This window comes from Ambystoma mexicanum, chromosome 7p, assembly GCF_040938575.1.
Source record: "Ambystoma mexicanum isolate Mex_15411 chromosome 7p, UKY_AmexF1_1, whole genome shotgun sequence".
In the NCBI taxonomy this organism is placed as follows: domain Eukaryota; kingdom Metazoa; phylum Chordata; class Amphibia; order Caudata; family Ambystomatidae; genus Ambystoma; species Ambystoma mexicanum.
In genome coordinates, this window is record NC_090939.1 from 400,296,157 (window position 1) to 400,310,687 (window position 14,531).

The window sequence follows — 14,531 nt, forward strand, 5'->3', positions numbered from 1 at the left end:
CACCTCGCCAGGGGACCTCCGGTGGTGATAGTGAGCGGTACAAATATCCTTTATATCCTTGAAGAGGGGACATATTCGCTTTGCAGAAGCAGAGCTTCTTTGAGACAAGCCCCTCCATGAGTCTGAACACACGTGTGCAATACATGTTTCAGGGGCATGAAAAAGGCCCACATAGCTCTCCTTGCCTTGTTATGCCAGGATAGTTGCACCTTATGCTATGTCAAGCCTTAGGGCCTTACATAGCAGCATGATTTCCATTGTTTTGGCTTCTTGGTGCTTTCCTATGACCATACCTCATATTTTGCACAGTTCCCAGAATGCAAAGCTGGTGAATTAGCATGAAACTCCCTGCAAAACACACCCAACCAGAGTCCTAAAGCACTCGTCTTACCTTGTGTTTTCACAGGATCGGAGATGTGGCTGGGGTCGCTAAGTCCGTAGGCGTTTGCGGCTCTCACCAGGAAGAGGTAGATTGCATTCGGCCGCAGCCCCTTGACAGCAAACGTTTCGGTTTTCACGTTTTCCGCCACGGTTTGCCAGCTGCTGCCCGACGCATGGCTGCAAGCAGAGAATAACACACCGTTACGGATACCACACCGCACAAACTAACTCAGCAGCCAAAATCATCCCTAATAGAATACCTGAATGCCTCCACTATGTACGATGTGGGAGTGGCGCCAGAATTCAGATTAGGGTGCCACAACAGGGTTACAGTGTTTTTGCTGACATCTGTGACCTCCGGCTTTGACGGCGCACTCGGGATTAAATTAGGATCCGTGGGCCTTGGTGGCTGAACCGGAACTCCGAATTCTAAGAAAAATGGATGCGAAACAATAAAGCTAGTTGAACATGACCCTATTGCATCACCCACATATCACACTGGGAGCAAAGCCAATTAAATAGTTCCATTGCTTTGATGTCTCAGCCACGCTGGGAAGCTCTGATTGATTTACCTTGGACCTCAATGTAAGCGCTCCAGGTGGCTTCCCCGCTTGGCGTGGAGGCGGTGCAGGTGTAGCGGCCAGTATCACCCAGCTGAAAGACAAGACCGATAATGTACACGCGAAACAAAAAGGAGCGCCATATTGGAAAAGCAATTAGGACTGTGCATGACAAGCATGAATACGGGTCAGTCAGCATTGCATTCTGACATGACATATCTTCTCTGCAGGCATGGGTACGCGCGCATTCTCTGCAGAAAAAACACATCGTGGCTCATTTGAACGAAAATGGTAATTGCACGGAGGGAACAGCCAACGTTTGCACGCATGTGCTATTGGGTCTCCTGCATTCAAACATGAAGAGTAACACAAGGCAAAATCGCCTTTCTTCGTAGGGCCCGATTCATGGAATTTTTACACTGTTCAAAGTGACTTTGCACTGCTGAAAAGTGACTTTGCACTGTCGACACAAAACCTGATTCATGGAACTCTGCAAAGTGTATTTTTGCAGTGCAAAGTCCGTCCAAAGTCATTGTGGACTGCAAAAATGAATATGCAGCGATTTAGCACTGCAAAAATACACTTTGCACAGTTCCATGAATAAGGGTTTGTGTCAGAAGGTCAAAGTCACTTTTCAGCAGTACAAAGTCACTTTGAACCGTGCAAAAAAATTCCATGAATCGGACCCTTAACACTATCTGCGAATGATGCTTTGCAAATGCAAATGTCGAATTATGATGGATTCCAGCAAAATCTTTCTGCTATTTACCACGTGTAAATGAGAGGCATATTCCATTGTAATTTGTAGGATTTACACCGGCATGAAAATGTCATGTAGGCATAAAACTATGTGCTCCACCAAGACAGAGTAAAGCAAAGGAGACATGCACACACAATTTTGCCACACTCCTACTCCTCAGACAAGCTGTGAATTTGGACAAAGCATTAACTGGAGGTGCAAAGCATTACCCCTTTTTCTTTTATTTATTTATTTATGTTTACCATTTGTATAGAGCAACTAAGCTGAAGGCATCTGGGTGCTTATCTCACATAAAACAGGTATATGGTACATGTAATTATTTGTTACAAAAAGCATAGTACAAGTTATTGACATGTTCATTCACATAGTTGCATGAGTTAGTTACATAGTCCTAGTGTAAGGAGGTAGGTTTTGAAATGTTTGCCTGCTTTTTGTAGGTTGAATCTGGGTGTAGCTAGTAGGTTCATGTTGGCTGAGCGGGTGGGCCTGTTGCACTGAGATCTGACTACTTTGTCAGCGATGTATGTGGGCACTACTTTGTTTAGGCATTTATGTGTTAGGGTCAGAGTTTTAAAGTTGATGCGTTCTTTCGCATCCATTTAATGTTAGAAGAAAACGGCACCCATTGTGATCATGAAAGAGTTGCACAGAAAAGTGTGGCTTTTGGTTCAAATGAGATAGGATTGTGAATTACAAGCATTAACTAAAAAACCACATTTTTCAGAAGGAATCTATGCACCAAGGACCAGGATGTTATTGAACATTAAAATACCTAGCATTGTTTGTAGTTTATAAACCTTAATACTAAATTTGGGCAACACCAGTGTTCACTCCGAAAGTTGATCACAATGCATATCTACTATGCAAAACAGTAGCAACCTTCAGCCACTACAAATGACAAACACAGTTTTGTGGGAAGTTAGTAACATATGGATATGTTAATAGCCATGACAATAACTAATATGTAAAAAAAAATACCAGAGCACCAGCATCGCCTGCTAGATTCATAATGGGCTGTATGAATCGCCAAACCAAAAGTCAGGGTTACCCCCAAGTGCTCTGCATCACCCATTGTATGACAATTCAGCCGATTCGACCTAGCCAACTGAGAAAAATGGGTTCCACATATATAGTATGTCTTTCATTTCTACACCAAAGGCAGAAAACAGACATTTATCGATTGCTTATTAAAAACAATTGTGCTCACTTTACTGAATGTTGTTGCTACTAGGTACATCATGTCATGAAGTACAAAGACACATTGTGTGAGCATGGCATGATTAATATCATCTATTTGTATTTACAGGCAGGACATTCCTTTGATATTCGGGTATTTTGTCTTAAAGAGTTGCAAAGTATTAGAACTTGTCCTATGTTGCCAAAGACACATGTGTATAACACATACTTGCTCTCTTTTATCTGGGATGATGTATTGCCTGAGACAGTCACAGTGTATGTACCTTAGAGCAATAAGAACAGCATTCCGGATTGTGTGTGTTTTGGAATTCAACAACATTGAAATGTGGATGAAACATGAGCCAAGGGGGGAGGAGGACATTGGCAACAGGGTAAGGGGAAGAGCACAGAATAAGACTGCACTTCAGTGATATGCATGTTTCGTTGTTTCACTAGTATGGAGCAAGCGGGGCAAAGGTGCAGAAGTGAGAGGCAGTGGAAGATGGGTTTGTACGGCAGTGTTCATCAGGGCTTGAGATCACAGTGCATGAGAAGGAGAGCATCGTGAGAATGATTTACCAAAAAGGGGTATGGATTAGTAATGAAGTGAGGTGTAGAGATGGAATTTGAAGAGAGACGGCAGTTTCAACGAAAGCCACCACAGATAGAGATAATGGGGGTGAGGGTGAATAAAGTGGGAGGATGAATAGAGTATTGGTGGCACGGTGTAATACGTTGTTGATGTGGAACAGAGGTGACTGCAAGACATTTGAGGTGGGAGAGATTACAATCCAGGCTGCTGGTGACAAGAGTAAAAATTGCGCTTTTAGTAGATAGCGAGTTGACATGGGAACATATGTTCGTAGGCTGAGCTGGATGCCATGGACTTATTAAATAGTTGGATGTTTAAAGTTGCTATCAGTGAACACCACTATGCTGAAGGCCTTGAGAGATGGGGAGAGAAATAAAGGGGAAATGGCGTAAGAAAAGGGAGAATGGGTAAGATGGGAGAAGCCAGGAGGAGTATCATTTCAATTTTACAGGTGAGCATCATGCAGTGGCGTGTCCTTCAGTGGCATATATTGGTGAGATAGCCAGAGACGCTAGAGGATAACTAAGTTGTGAAGAAGTTGAAGGAGAAGATGATTTATGGATCATATGTAAAGTAGTATTATGGAAAGCCAAAGGAGGCAATGACTTTGCTGAGGAAAGAGTTGTGGGATATAAAGAGGGCAGTTCAAAGATGGACCATTGAGGGCCTCTAGGTGGGAGGAGAGCAGTAGAGGAGGTGACAACGTTTCAAGAGATGGACAGGGAGAGGACAAACGCACAGCAACTCAGTCAAGTCAAGACTGATGTCATGGAAGCCATTGAAAGAGGAAGTATGGAGTCGAGAGGGATAATCAACAATGTTGGGCATGTAAGTGAGCACAGAGTCAGTGGAGTGCCTGCTATGGAATGAAGACTGAAGTGAGTTGCAGATTGGATTTTCTGTTAGGGAGGGAAACCCATATGTTTTGAAGTTCGAGAGTAGTGTGGGAGAATGAAAGGAGGAGGAGAGGCGGTGGCGCTGTCATGGTCAGTAGATGTAATTTTCCAGGATACGGAGGGCTGCCACCTTGAAGCTAACTGGTAAGTAAGTCAGTCCCTGGGGGCAAGCATTTGGTAGCGGAGAGCCGAAGGAGAACTTGAAAGGTGTAGTAGAGTCTTCACAATCTAGGTGTGAATGAGTACATTAGATAGTTGGCTTACAGGCAAATCTGTGCATGTTTTGTTCAGATGAGGGTGGCAATGAGTATAAAGAGGAAAAGGTGGTTCTGGGAGTGGGGGATGAGAAGAAGAGCATAGACAAGCAGTAAGGGTATCCGCTATATTGGTGATGTAAGCAGAAATATAGGTGTCAAATTCATCAGCACAAGTCAATATGTAGTGTAACAGGAACAAGCAGGGTGCAGACTAATTTGAAGAGTCGAGGGTCGTCTGAGAAATGGGGCAAAAAGGTGAGATGATGGTCATTTAGTGGTTTGATCTAGAAGAATCTAGAGAAGTGGAGAGAATATAAATGGATTCCTTGGAAGAGGCCAAGAGAGATGGACATCCAGACTTCTGCCAATTATGCAAGTGGGGGCACTTGGCATCCTCAACCATCAGATCAGTGTGTGGATTCATGGCTGGGGACAGCGAATGACTGCAGTAGCGAGCAGGGTAGACGCCTGGGTGATTTGTGGGCAGCAATAGCAAAGCAACCAGCCTTCTCTGAAGTGAGTGAAGAAGGGGTTAGGATAAGAACAGTTAGTTGAATAGAGAACACAAAGAGCAAAACTCACAGAATCACTGTCAAATATGCATTAATTTAGATGGGCACACGAGTTAGATACATTCCCAATAATCCGTTTATTTGGATACACTAGAATAGTATACAGGCAAAATTAGTAAATCATATTAGACAGACCCTCCCAAATCCTTAGCTAAAACTAGCTCTATACATGGGGGTAAACTAATGATAATATAAGCAAATGGATGGGGGGAAAGGGGGCTGCACAGACATAAGCAAAACAACTCACAATACATTGCCATGTTCAGAATCCACAATGCCAAGTTAACAGTCACAATATTCCTAATGAATTAAAGTGTACAGCAAAATAGTTTACTCACAGTAAAGCACACACTTACAGGTAAAATATATACTTAAGAATATCCCCTAGAGGAAGTGAAGGGGTTGCATACAATGTTAAAAAATCGCCATTGAAAATGAGAATATAATTAGGCTTATAATACAAGACATACATAGTCTCAATGCATTCCTAGAAATAGGTGAAAACAAAATATCCAAAGTTACACACAGTCACCCAATGCAGTCACCCAATGCATTACAGTGACAGTAGTGCAGTGATTTATTATTTTAAAGTCCTAAATAATTCACAGGCAACAACTAAAAATGCATTATTATAGGTTAGTACCATTTTCTCTAGTCACTTCAGGGTTAAATGTTATTAAAAGGATATCAGTAGGAATTAATGGGATCTAGTCCAAAGGAAAGCCACAGTTCTGGGTTAAAGCCAAGTACGTTCTTGATCTAACCACACAAGTGTAGCCAGAAATGCAACCAACCCAAGGGAATAACAGAGGAAGCCCCTTGAAGAGCTCCAGTTACAGGATTGAGACCCATACAGCCGGATAAGGATGGACGCTAAGAAGAGTTGCATCCAATGGAAGCCAATAGAGAGTTGTGGTAGGGGCAGGGCTCCAAAACCCTCTACTCCAGGAATATGAGGAGACCTGATAAAAATACCAAGGGATAAATCAGGATCTCAGGGACAAGTACTAACAGTATGAGAAAATAAGGATTCATCTTGAAAATGGCAGTAAAATAGAGTAAGTACAGGTCTAGGGTAAGGATCTTTAACGCTGGGACTTGAACCCTGGATTAATGATGACCCGGACATATAAAAGAAGAAGAATCCATGTTTCCTGAAGGGCAACCCACCATCCAGAAGCAGCAACAGTGAGGGGAAAGGCACAAGGAAGAAGATCAATTTCATTACACCTTCTGCTAATGAAGCCTTTCTTGACAGAAAAGTTAAATAATAAAAAATATGCACAAAATACACTCAAATTGAGAATACATACAATACGCTAAAAAGCAGGATGCAGTAGACTAAAATACCAAACACTCCAAAGACAGTAATATCATCCATGCAAAATTGAATCCTTCTCAACCCTATATGTATAAAAAAAATAAAATGCCCCCTAAAAAATTGGGTATGCCACCAGAGTAGAGGTGGGAGAAGAAATAGGAACATTGGACTTCATCCCTCACAGCCCCAGTGGTTAAGGCCCCTATAGATACAGGGATCAATGGCCACCAATCTTGGTGGATATCTATCGCCAGGCCCCATAGAAGGAACCTGCTGTTTTAGTGATGTGTCTGTCAAAGTCCCACAGAAGGAAAGACATTGATACATTGAAATTATTTAGGAGGCCTTCTTTGCAAAGATGAGGGAGGAGGAGTAATGAATACATCTTGACCCTCATGGTTTATAGACTGAACAGGAAGGGGGACAGAATAATGAGGAAACCTCCCAATGAGATATGGGCAGCTCAAGGGGGGCAAGTCAAGGAAGCCAGCAAACAAAGTATGGCTCTGCAATGGGAACACTAGATGGGAGTTGTCCACAGGGCCCCAAGATGAGCTGAACCACAGAGAAGTGGTGACTCAACACTTTCAAGGCCAGTTAGACTCCCTACCTTAAGGTATTTGGTCCAGGGGGGTTTCAAAGGATGACAGAACTGCAATGAGCAAGAAACAGTCCCAGCAATCGGCAGCCAGTTCAGCCAACAAGGAGGACAAGGGGGAGAATGAAAGAAATCCCAGGACCTAGTTCCAGCAGCCTTAAGGAGAAAGTGGGGCATGTTTGTTTGTTTGTTTCTTTATTTGTAACTCGTGCCGGTCCCGAAGGTATCAGGGCGCGAAGATAAGTATACTTTAGGCTTACAAGTTACAAGGTTACACAATCACAAAAACGTACAGATCAATGACAAAAACGTACAGATCAATGACAATGGGCCTCATTACGACCCAGGCGGTAAGTTACCGCCTGGGTCGAACCTTTACCACCATGGCGTAAACTACGTTTACGCCATGGTGGTTTGCGGACTTACCGCCCCATTCCGAGGTCGGCGGGGCGGTAAGTCCCCAATCCCCATTTACCCTTCCCCATTCCCATTTTTGCCCCATAGGGCATAATGGGAGTGGGGAAGGCGTTAATTACGCCACCGTAAATTACGGTGGCGTAATTAACAACATGGTCCCTTAGCGCCATGGATTTTAACACCTGCTAAAAGCAGGTGTTAAATCCTCCATGGCGCTAAGGGACCTCGGAATCAGGCGGTAAGGGTCGGCGCTGTTTACGCCGCCGTAAACCCCTTACCGCCTGGGTCCTAATGAGGCCCAATATAGCAGGTAATAAATTTACATAGCAGATAGATACAGTGGAAAGGTCAGTTTGGCTATTGGTCAGTTGGTTGGTAGTCTCACATATGGCTCATTTTCTTTGAGCCACTTGATGCAGTTCGATCTGAAGTGTGGGTAGGTTTGGTCAAGTCTTAAGGTCGGCGGGAGGGAGTTCCACAATTGAGCAGCTTTGACCAGGAAGCTGTTACCTCCAATTGTAGTCATTTTGTCATGTATAAAGGAACCAGGATCCTGCCATCATTGCCAAAGCAGCTTTCCAAATGCAGTATGCTTTCTTCATGGCAGTCCTCCAGTAATTTAGGAAATTACCTTAGCCACGACTTGATCCGGCATAAAGACCACCAGTGTTGATTCTGCCAATTTTGCCTATTTTTGGTTGTAAGGAGGCACTATTTTTTGTCTGCCTCACTACCAAATGTATAGTATGGCATTGTGGTCATGTGGCATTAATGCAGCATCTCGCTCCTCACCATCCTGCCAGTGACAGGGCGGGTTGTGTTGTGAATGGCACATCCATGTTCTACTAAAGGTTTGAAAGGTGGCCCACTTTATGTTAAGATCTTTAAAGGTTCCAAGTAACACAGACTTTTCTGACCTATTGATGGCTTGAGAGTTAAAGTTGGGGATTTTGGGCATGTTCCCACTTCTCAGTGCTTTAACAGTAATTAAGGCCATGGAGGCCATCTTAAGACAACGTTCTTTCAAAGTTGATTACTTGTAATTTGCATGTAAAATGTCGGGAGATCTTATCACTTTGATACATTGTAACAGCCATACTATATTATGTGAGTGTAATGGATCAGGACCAGAGCCAGATTATAACCTTTCAGAATGATCTCACTCTTCCCCAAGCCCATTGTTCTCTTCATTACAACAGTATTCTTCCTGCAGTCATTTTCTCCAGATCTACATCTCATTTACGCCGGGGAGCCTTCCACGATGTTGCAATTATCTCACTGTGATTATGACCTCTTCATCAGTTTGGATATGAAGTTGTGATGCCAAAGTTACTTATTTTAAATGTTGATAATTTGTAAAGGTTGTACAACCATAAACAAATACAAAAAAAATGCCAAAATGATCTTCCTGTGATGACGGAATTGATGTTAATGATAAAGGCATCAACTTTCAGTTAGTGACCCACTCCACTTTAACATTTGAGTAGCTGATTATTAATAGCTTTTTTCACTGAAAACCCAAAAGAGCTGATAAATAATAATAGTAATTGCTATTATTATTTGTATTATTATTATTTTTATTATTATTAGGGTATTTATTGAGCATGGACCTAGCTTCGAGAAGCAACGGAGCGCTTTACAATCAGAGTGGGTAGAACATGGTGAGGGAAGCAGAGAAACAAGGGAGTGGGGAGATAATAACATGGGAGGGGGAAGGTGGGCAAGTTGTGAGCACAGGATCTATCCACAAGCAACCAGTGGAGGACACAGTGGGGCTCAGATCAACCAGGGTCAGGTAGGGTGGGGAGTGGAGAGTGTATGAACCTAGGTTTTATGGAGGAGCCATTCCTGGAAAAGAGGGTCATTAGCTCCTTCCTGAACTTTAGAAGCAAAGGGGCGAGTCTGACATTAATGGGTTGGAGGTTCCAGAGTTTTGAGGCATAGACAGAAGTCCTGCCTTCTGGTTCTTTCCATCTTCACTGGTGAATTATTGTGGGCAAAGCACTGAAATTGAGGTTGGGGTAACTATACATATACATTATTCAAGTCTCCCTTAACTGTTTAAATTCTTTAGGTGAGAGGTCCCATCAGCATTAGAATGTGCCCAATTGGAGTATAAATATTGAGTTCAGTTTACTATTTAACTATTTAATTGCTGTTGAAGTCATTAACAAGCAAGCACTATGCAACAATGACAAGAATAACCAATTAACAGGGCTCATGTACTGGACAAACACATACTGTAATCCCTCATTCAACAATGTTAATATACAAATGGTACTCTGTGCTTACTTTGATTTGCTTATGGGAGACGTGTGTATTGTACATGGAAAGCAATACATTTTTTATGATGAAATTATGTCTTAAAAAGAGGATCAAATATAAAAAAAGAAAATGTTGGACTGCATATGTAGGTTTAAAACAACGGTGAGTAGCTATCCAGCTAAACAACTAGCTTAGTAATAAGAAATAAATTGCACACTAGTGGGCTCTGCCCCTCTGGCACCTTTGGTGCTCAAACCCACGAGAAGCTCACATTGCTCGCCTCCCTCAGCGACTGCTGCGCGTTGAACTCGCCGACTTGGTCACTTGTAGGGACACCCCACCGAGGGCTTGCTTAATCCCCCCACCCCCCTGGGTAATTGGAAAGTTGGACAGTATAAGCAGCAAAGTTGGAGAAATGTGGGATGAAAGACCCATATCTTTACGGCATACTATTACCCCAATTCAAAGCGTTACGGTACTGTCACTTATCACTTGCACAAGTTCACCACACAACTTAAGTTAATGTCAGTTAATGAACTTGAAACACCTTAGGAATTTTAGATTTGGACAGACAGTATACCATCAAAGTTAGATGCATGTGGAACGGGATGCCACCAGACTCATTTGAAATGCTACATGAAATCGTCACGTATACACAACTTCATTAGTGAATGAACTCAAGGGAATGGAATGTTATACGAAATTGTCACTTATACACAACTTCATCAGTGAATGAACTCCAATGAATGGACTTCAAAAACCTTAGGAATTGCAGTTTGGACAGTAAACCATTAAAGCGGGTGAAATGTGGAATGGAACAACACCAAACACATGTCTGTAGGATATACAATGGCCCCAATTCAAAGCATTACAAAAAAACTAAAACATGTGACACTAAATCATCACTTATACAAAACTTCATCAGTGAATAAACCTCAAATGCCTTAGGAATTGCAAATTTGAACAGCATACCATTTAAGTGGGCTAAATGTAGAACAAAATGACTCCAGAACCATGTGGACATATGATGACCCCAATTTCAAGCGTTACGAACATCGTTAAACTAAACTATTACACAAAATCGTCACTTATGATTTTATATTTTAGGGTAGATTATGCCCAACTCATTACAGGCAGGACACAGTAGCTTCTAAATATACTGCTTCAGAGAGAGACAGAGTTTGTGATCTTTGTCTGAATGCCAGCAAGACGGAGATCCTCCTCATTGGCACACCTTCACCATCCTTTCCCCTCACTCTCTGGCCAGCCTTCCTTGGCCCTCCTCCTACCCCCACCTGTGAGGCTAAGAACCTCAGGGTCATCTTTGACTCCACACTTTCCTTCTCCGCCCACATCTCTGATGTTTCTAAAAAGTCAGACTTCCTACTGCACCTCCTCAGAGGTACTCTGCCTTTCCTCTCCTTTTCCCCAGAAGCTCATGGTCTCCCAAGCTCTGATTCTCTCTAGGTTGGACTATTGTAATAGCCACTTTCTAAATCTACCTGCCTCTACTCTCTGCCCTCTGCAACTAATCCAGAACACAACTGCAAGACTTGTCCTTGGCCTGAAGCCCTGGGATCATATCTCTGCAGCTCTGAAATCTCTCCATTGGCTCCCAGTGGATGCAGGGATTACATTCAAAACCCTCTGCATTGTCCACAAGGCTTTCTCGGGCCTGGGTCCAAAATACCTTCAGCTATACCTCCGCAAATACCTCCCCTCTCGAGCTCTTCACTCCTCTACCTCTAACTCCCCGAGGGTCAGTCATTTTTCAAAGAATCGAGCTGGGGGTAGATTTTGGTCTTCAAATTGGGCCTCCCTCTGGAACAGCCTCCCTGCCACTCTAAAACTTGAGGAGAACCATCTCTGGTTCCGGAAGCACCTACAGACCTTCCTCTTTGCTCCTGCCTTCACTGCCCCTCTCCCCTGCTGATCTGTTCTCTCTTGGCACTGTGCACCTGGCCACCCACTGTCCTCAGGTATCTGCTCATCCTGCCACCCTCCCGCACTGCCTCTGGCCCACCCCTTGCACTGGGGTCTGTATCTGTACCCATACAGTCACCCCTTTTCTTCCTGCACTTATCAGACCTACCTTGTCTGTTGCCTTAAACCCAGCACTTGCCACCTGCTGGCTGCACTATCACTGTTTGTTTCCTTATTTATTTATTTATTTATTTGTTTGTTTATTTATTTATTTATTTTTTTATTATGTATCTGTTTCTCCTTTGTCTCCGCACTTTCCACTTCTCCTCCCATTAAAGCACTTTTCCCCTCCAACTTGCGCATTCTCAATACCAGTGGGTCTAGTAAGATTGTTGTTTTGTTATCCCCTGTTCCCGCCCTTGCCTTGTCACCCTACGAAACACTTGTGTTCGAGCGAGACAGAAATAAAATCATGCATTTTATGTTTTAAATAGAATGTTCATATTTCTAATCTTCCTGTCTTTAATGCTGTTCATTAATGCCTGGAAATCAGAAAGATGGCATGCTCACATTGATATTCTTCTCCTTAATATTAGTGTGTGAGGGAAAACATATTATAAGCTTCGGGCTTTGTCAAGTTCTCAATCAGTTTTCTAATCCATGATATGTTAAGTAAGAGCCAGAATTATGAATTATATCAATAGAACACTGTATAATATATATTGACATATTTTTATATGGAAATATACTTACAGGAAACATGAAATATGAATATGGGTTTATTATAATACCACATTTTAATGATACATGCACGTTTCATTTAAGTATTGCGTATTTGGAAGAGCTACAGTGCTGATGAAACCACTGGTACTTTTCACAATTTGTCTTTTTAATTTTGCATTTGTCAACAATGGTGTCAATGCATGTGACATGAAAGCATATTTACTCACAGAGCAGTTAACTATTGGTTGCCAAAGGATGTTTGAAATGCCAAAGATGTTAGTCAAGCAAGAGCAAACAGCCCAAGGTACAAGCATTGTAAGGAAAATTCAATACATGTCTTCAAAGCATTTAGTTGGTTTTCAGCTCTGTAATTACATTATTCATTCCCTGGAGCCAAAATAGAAGGAAACACGCCTTATAATAACACTACCTTAGCATATCGGATCTGTAGAGCTCCGTTCTCCTGCTGTTTAATACGCGAGTCCTGGGTGGAGACAAGCACCCCATCCTTCCTCCAGTGGATTGCCGGAGCTGGGGGACCTGAGGCAAGACAACCAAGCACCAAGGTACCATCCACAGCTACGGTTTGGTTCAGAGGACCTTGTCGAATGACTGGGGGTGGGCGGTCTGCAACCACTGCAAATGGAAACAACAGGAAATTGGTGTCTGCAACTGGAAGTACATCTAAACAAGTTATTTATGATAATTGCTGCAGGGTGTCAGGCACACTGGAGACAATTATGTAAGCAATTAAAGCAGAAGTCACGTTTAATACAGCAGTAATTTTAGCTGCAGATTAAGAATACAAATATCGGCCCCGGGCAACTGTGTCTCGAAAGCCGGTAATACATGATGAATCAGTAGAATCCTAGATCATGCACATGTACAGATTGTTTTATTATCATCATCATCATCATCATCATCATCACTATCACCATTATTAATATCTATTGATTAGCAGAGGCATGTGTATCATCAATTCACAAGCCATACACATGATCTATAATCGCATTGTAGTGTGTTGTAGAAAATTTGGCAAGTCATGAATACTTATCTAGAAAACATAAAATAAACAATAGGTTTGGGAAGCCATAGACACAAATAACAAAATACATCATGAAACTAATACTAATCTAGGGACAAGCAGGCATGCGCAATATGTAAGATTAAGAGTAGAATTGGGGTAGAATGTATTTGAGCAAACAATGGGCCTCATTCCGAGTCGGGCGGTAAGGGTTAACGGTCACCGGTAACGAGACCGGTGCCGTTAAACCCTTACCGCCCTATTCCGAGTTCCCTTTGCGGGTTGGAACTTAACACCTGCTTTTTGCAGGCGTTAAAAAACCAACCCGCAAAGGGACCTTGGAGCTAATTAGGGCACCGTAATTTACGGTGCCGTAATTAGCACCTTCCCCATTCCCATTGAGCCCTATGGGGCAAAAATGGGAATGGGGAAGGGCCCATGGTGAATGGGGAATTACCGCCCCCGCCAACCTTGGAATGGGGCGGTAATTCCGCCATTCACCATGGCGGAGTCGGAGTGATAACGGCAGCGCCTTGGTTAACGCCAGGGTCGGAATGAGGCCCAATGTAAAACCTTTATGAGGCCAAATTTACAAACGCATTTTACAATGGTACAATCCCTGTGAATTATACATACAAATCCAGAAACAATCGACTGGTGCTCTGATGTTGCACAACATGTGAGTATGTAACATCACCCCACAGGAAAAATACTTCTTTTTTGCTGCATGGTACACTGCATAGTCATGTACATATAATCAGAGTGCCACACGTTACCCAAATGCCATTTCCTGGCAAAATGATCACTAGGAAAGGGCCGAAAGAGGTTTCAGGCCTAAGATTAGCAGTTTTGGGCAATACAGGCCAGGAAAGCCCCAATAAAGTCATTAACACGAGGATGGCTTCAGGCACAGCGCAGCGATGAGCTACGTGCTGATTGTTGTAAAAAGTATGTAGGGATGGATTTGGGAATGAACAGAGATGGATCGAGACGTGTGAGAGGCACAAGGGAGGGAGAAAGTGGCAGTAGGAGTTGAGGCTGTGTGGGCAAACAGACTGCAGCTCCC

At 42.9% G+C, this 14,531-nt stretch overlaps 1 protein-coding gene across 2 annotated transcripts in view; it reads right to left on the reverse strand.

Annotated features, from left to right (window-relative positions):
- Nucleotides 1-14,531, reverse strand: part of ROBO1 (roundabout guidance receptor 1) — a 2,404,538-nt gene that overhangs the window by 137,562 nt on the left and 2,252,445 nt on the right. For both annotated transcript variants that reach the window (XM_069636443.1, XM_069636444.1), the window contains 4 exons: nucleotides 12,872-13,077; nucleotides 954-1,035; nucleotides 642-810; nucleotides 392-558 (listed from right to left, as the gene is read on the reverse strand). In XM_069636443.1, coding sequence (XP_069492544.1) covers nucleotides 392-558; nucleotides 642-810; nucleotides 954-1,035; nucleotides 12,872-13,077 — 624 coding nt within the window. The remainder of the gene's footprint in view (nucleotides 1-391; nucleotides 559-641; nucleotides 811-953; nucleotides 1,036-12,871; nucleotides 13,078-14,531) is intronic.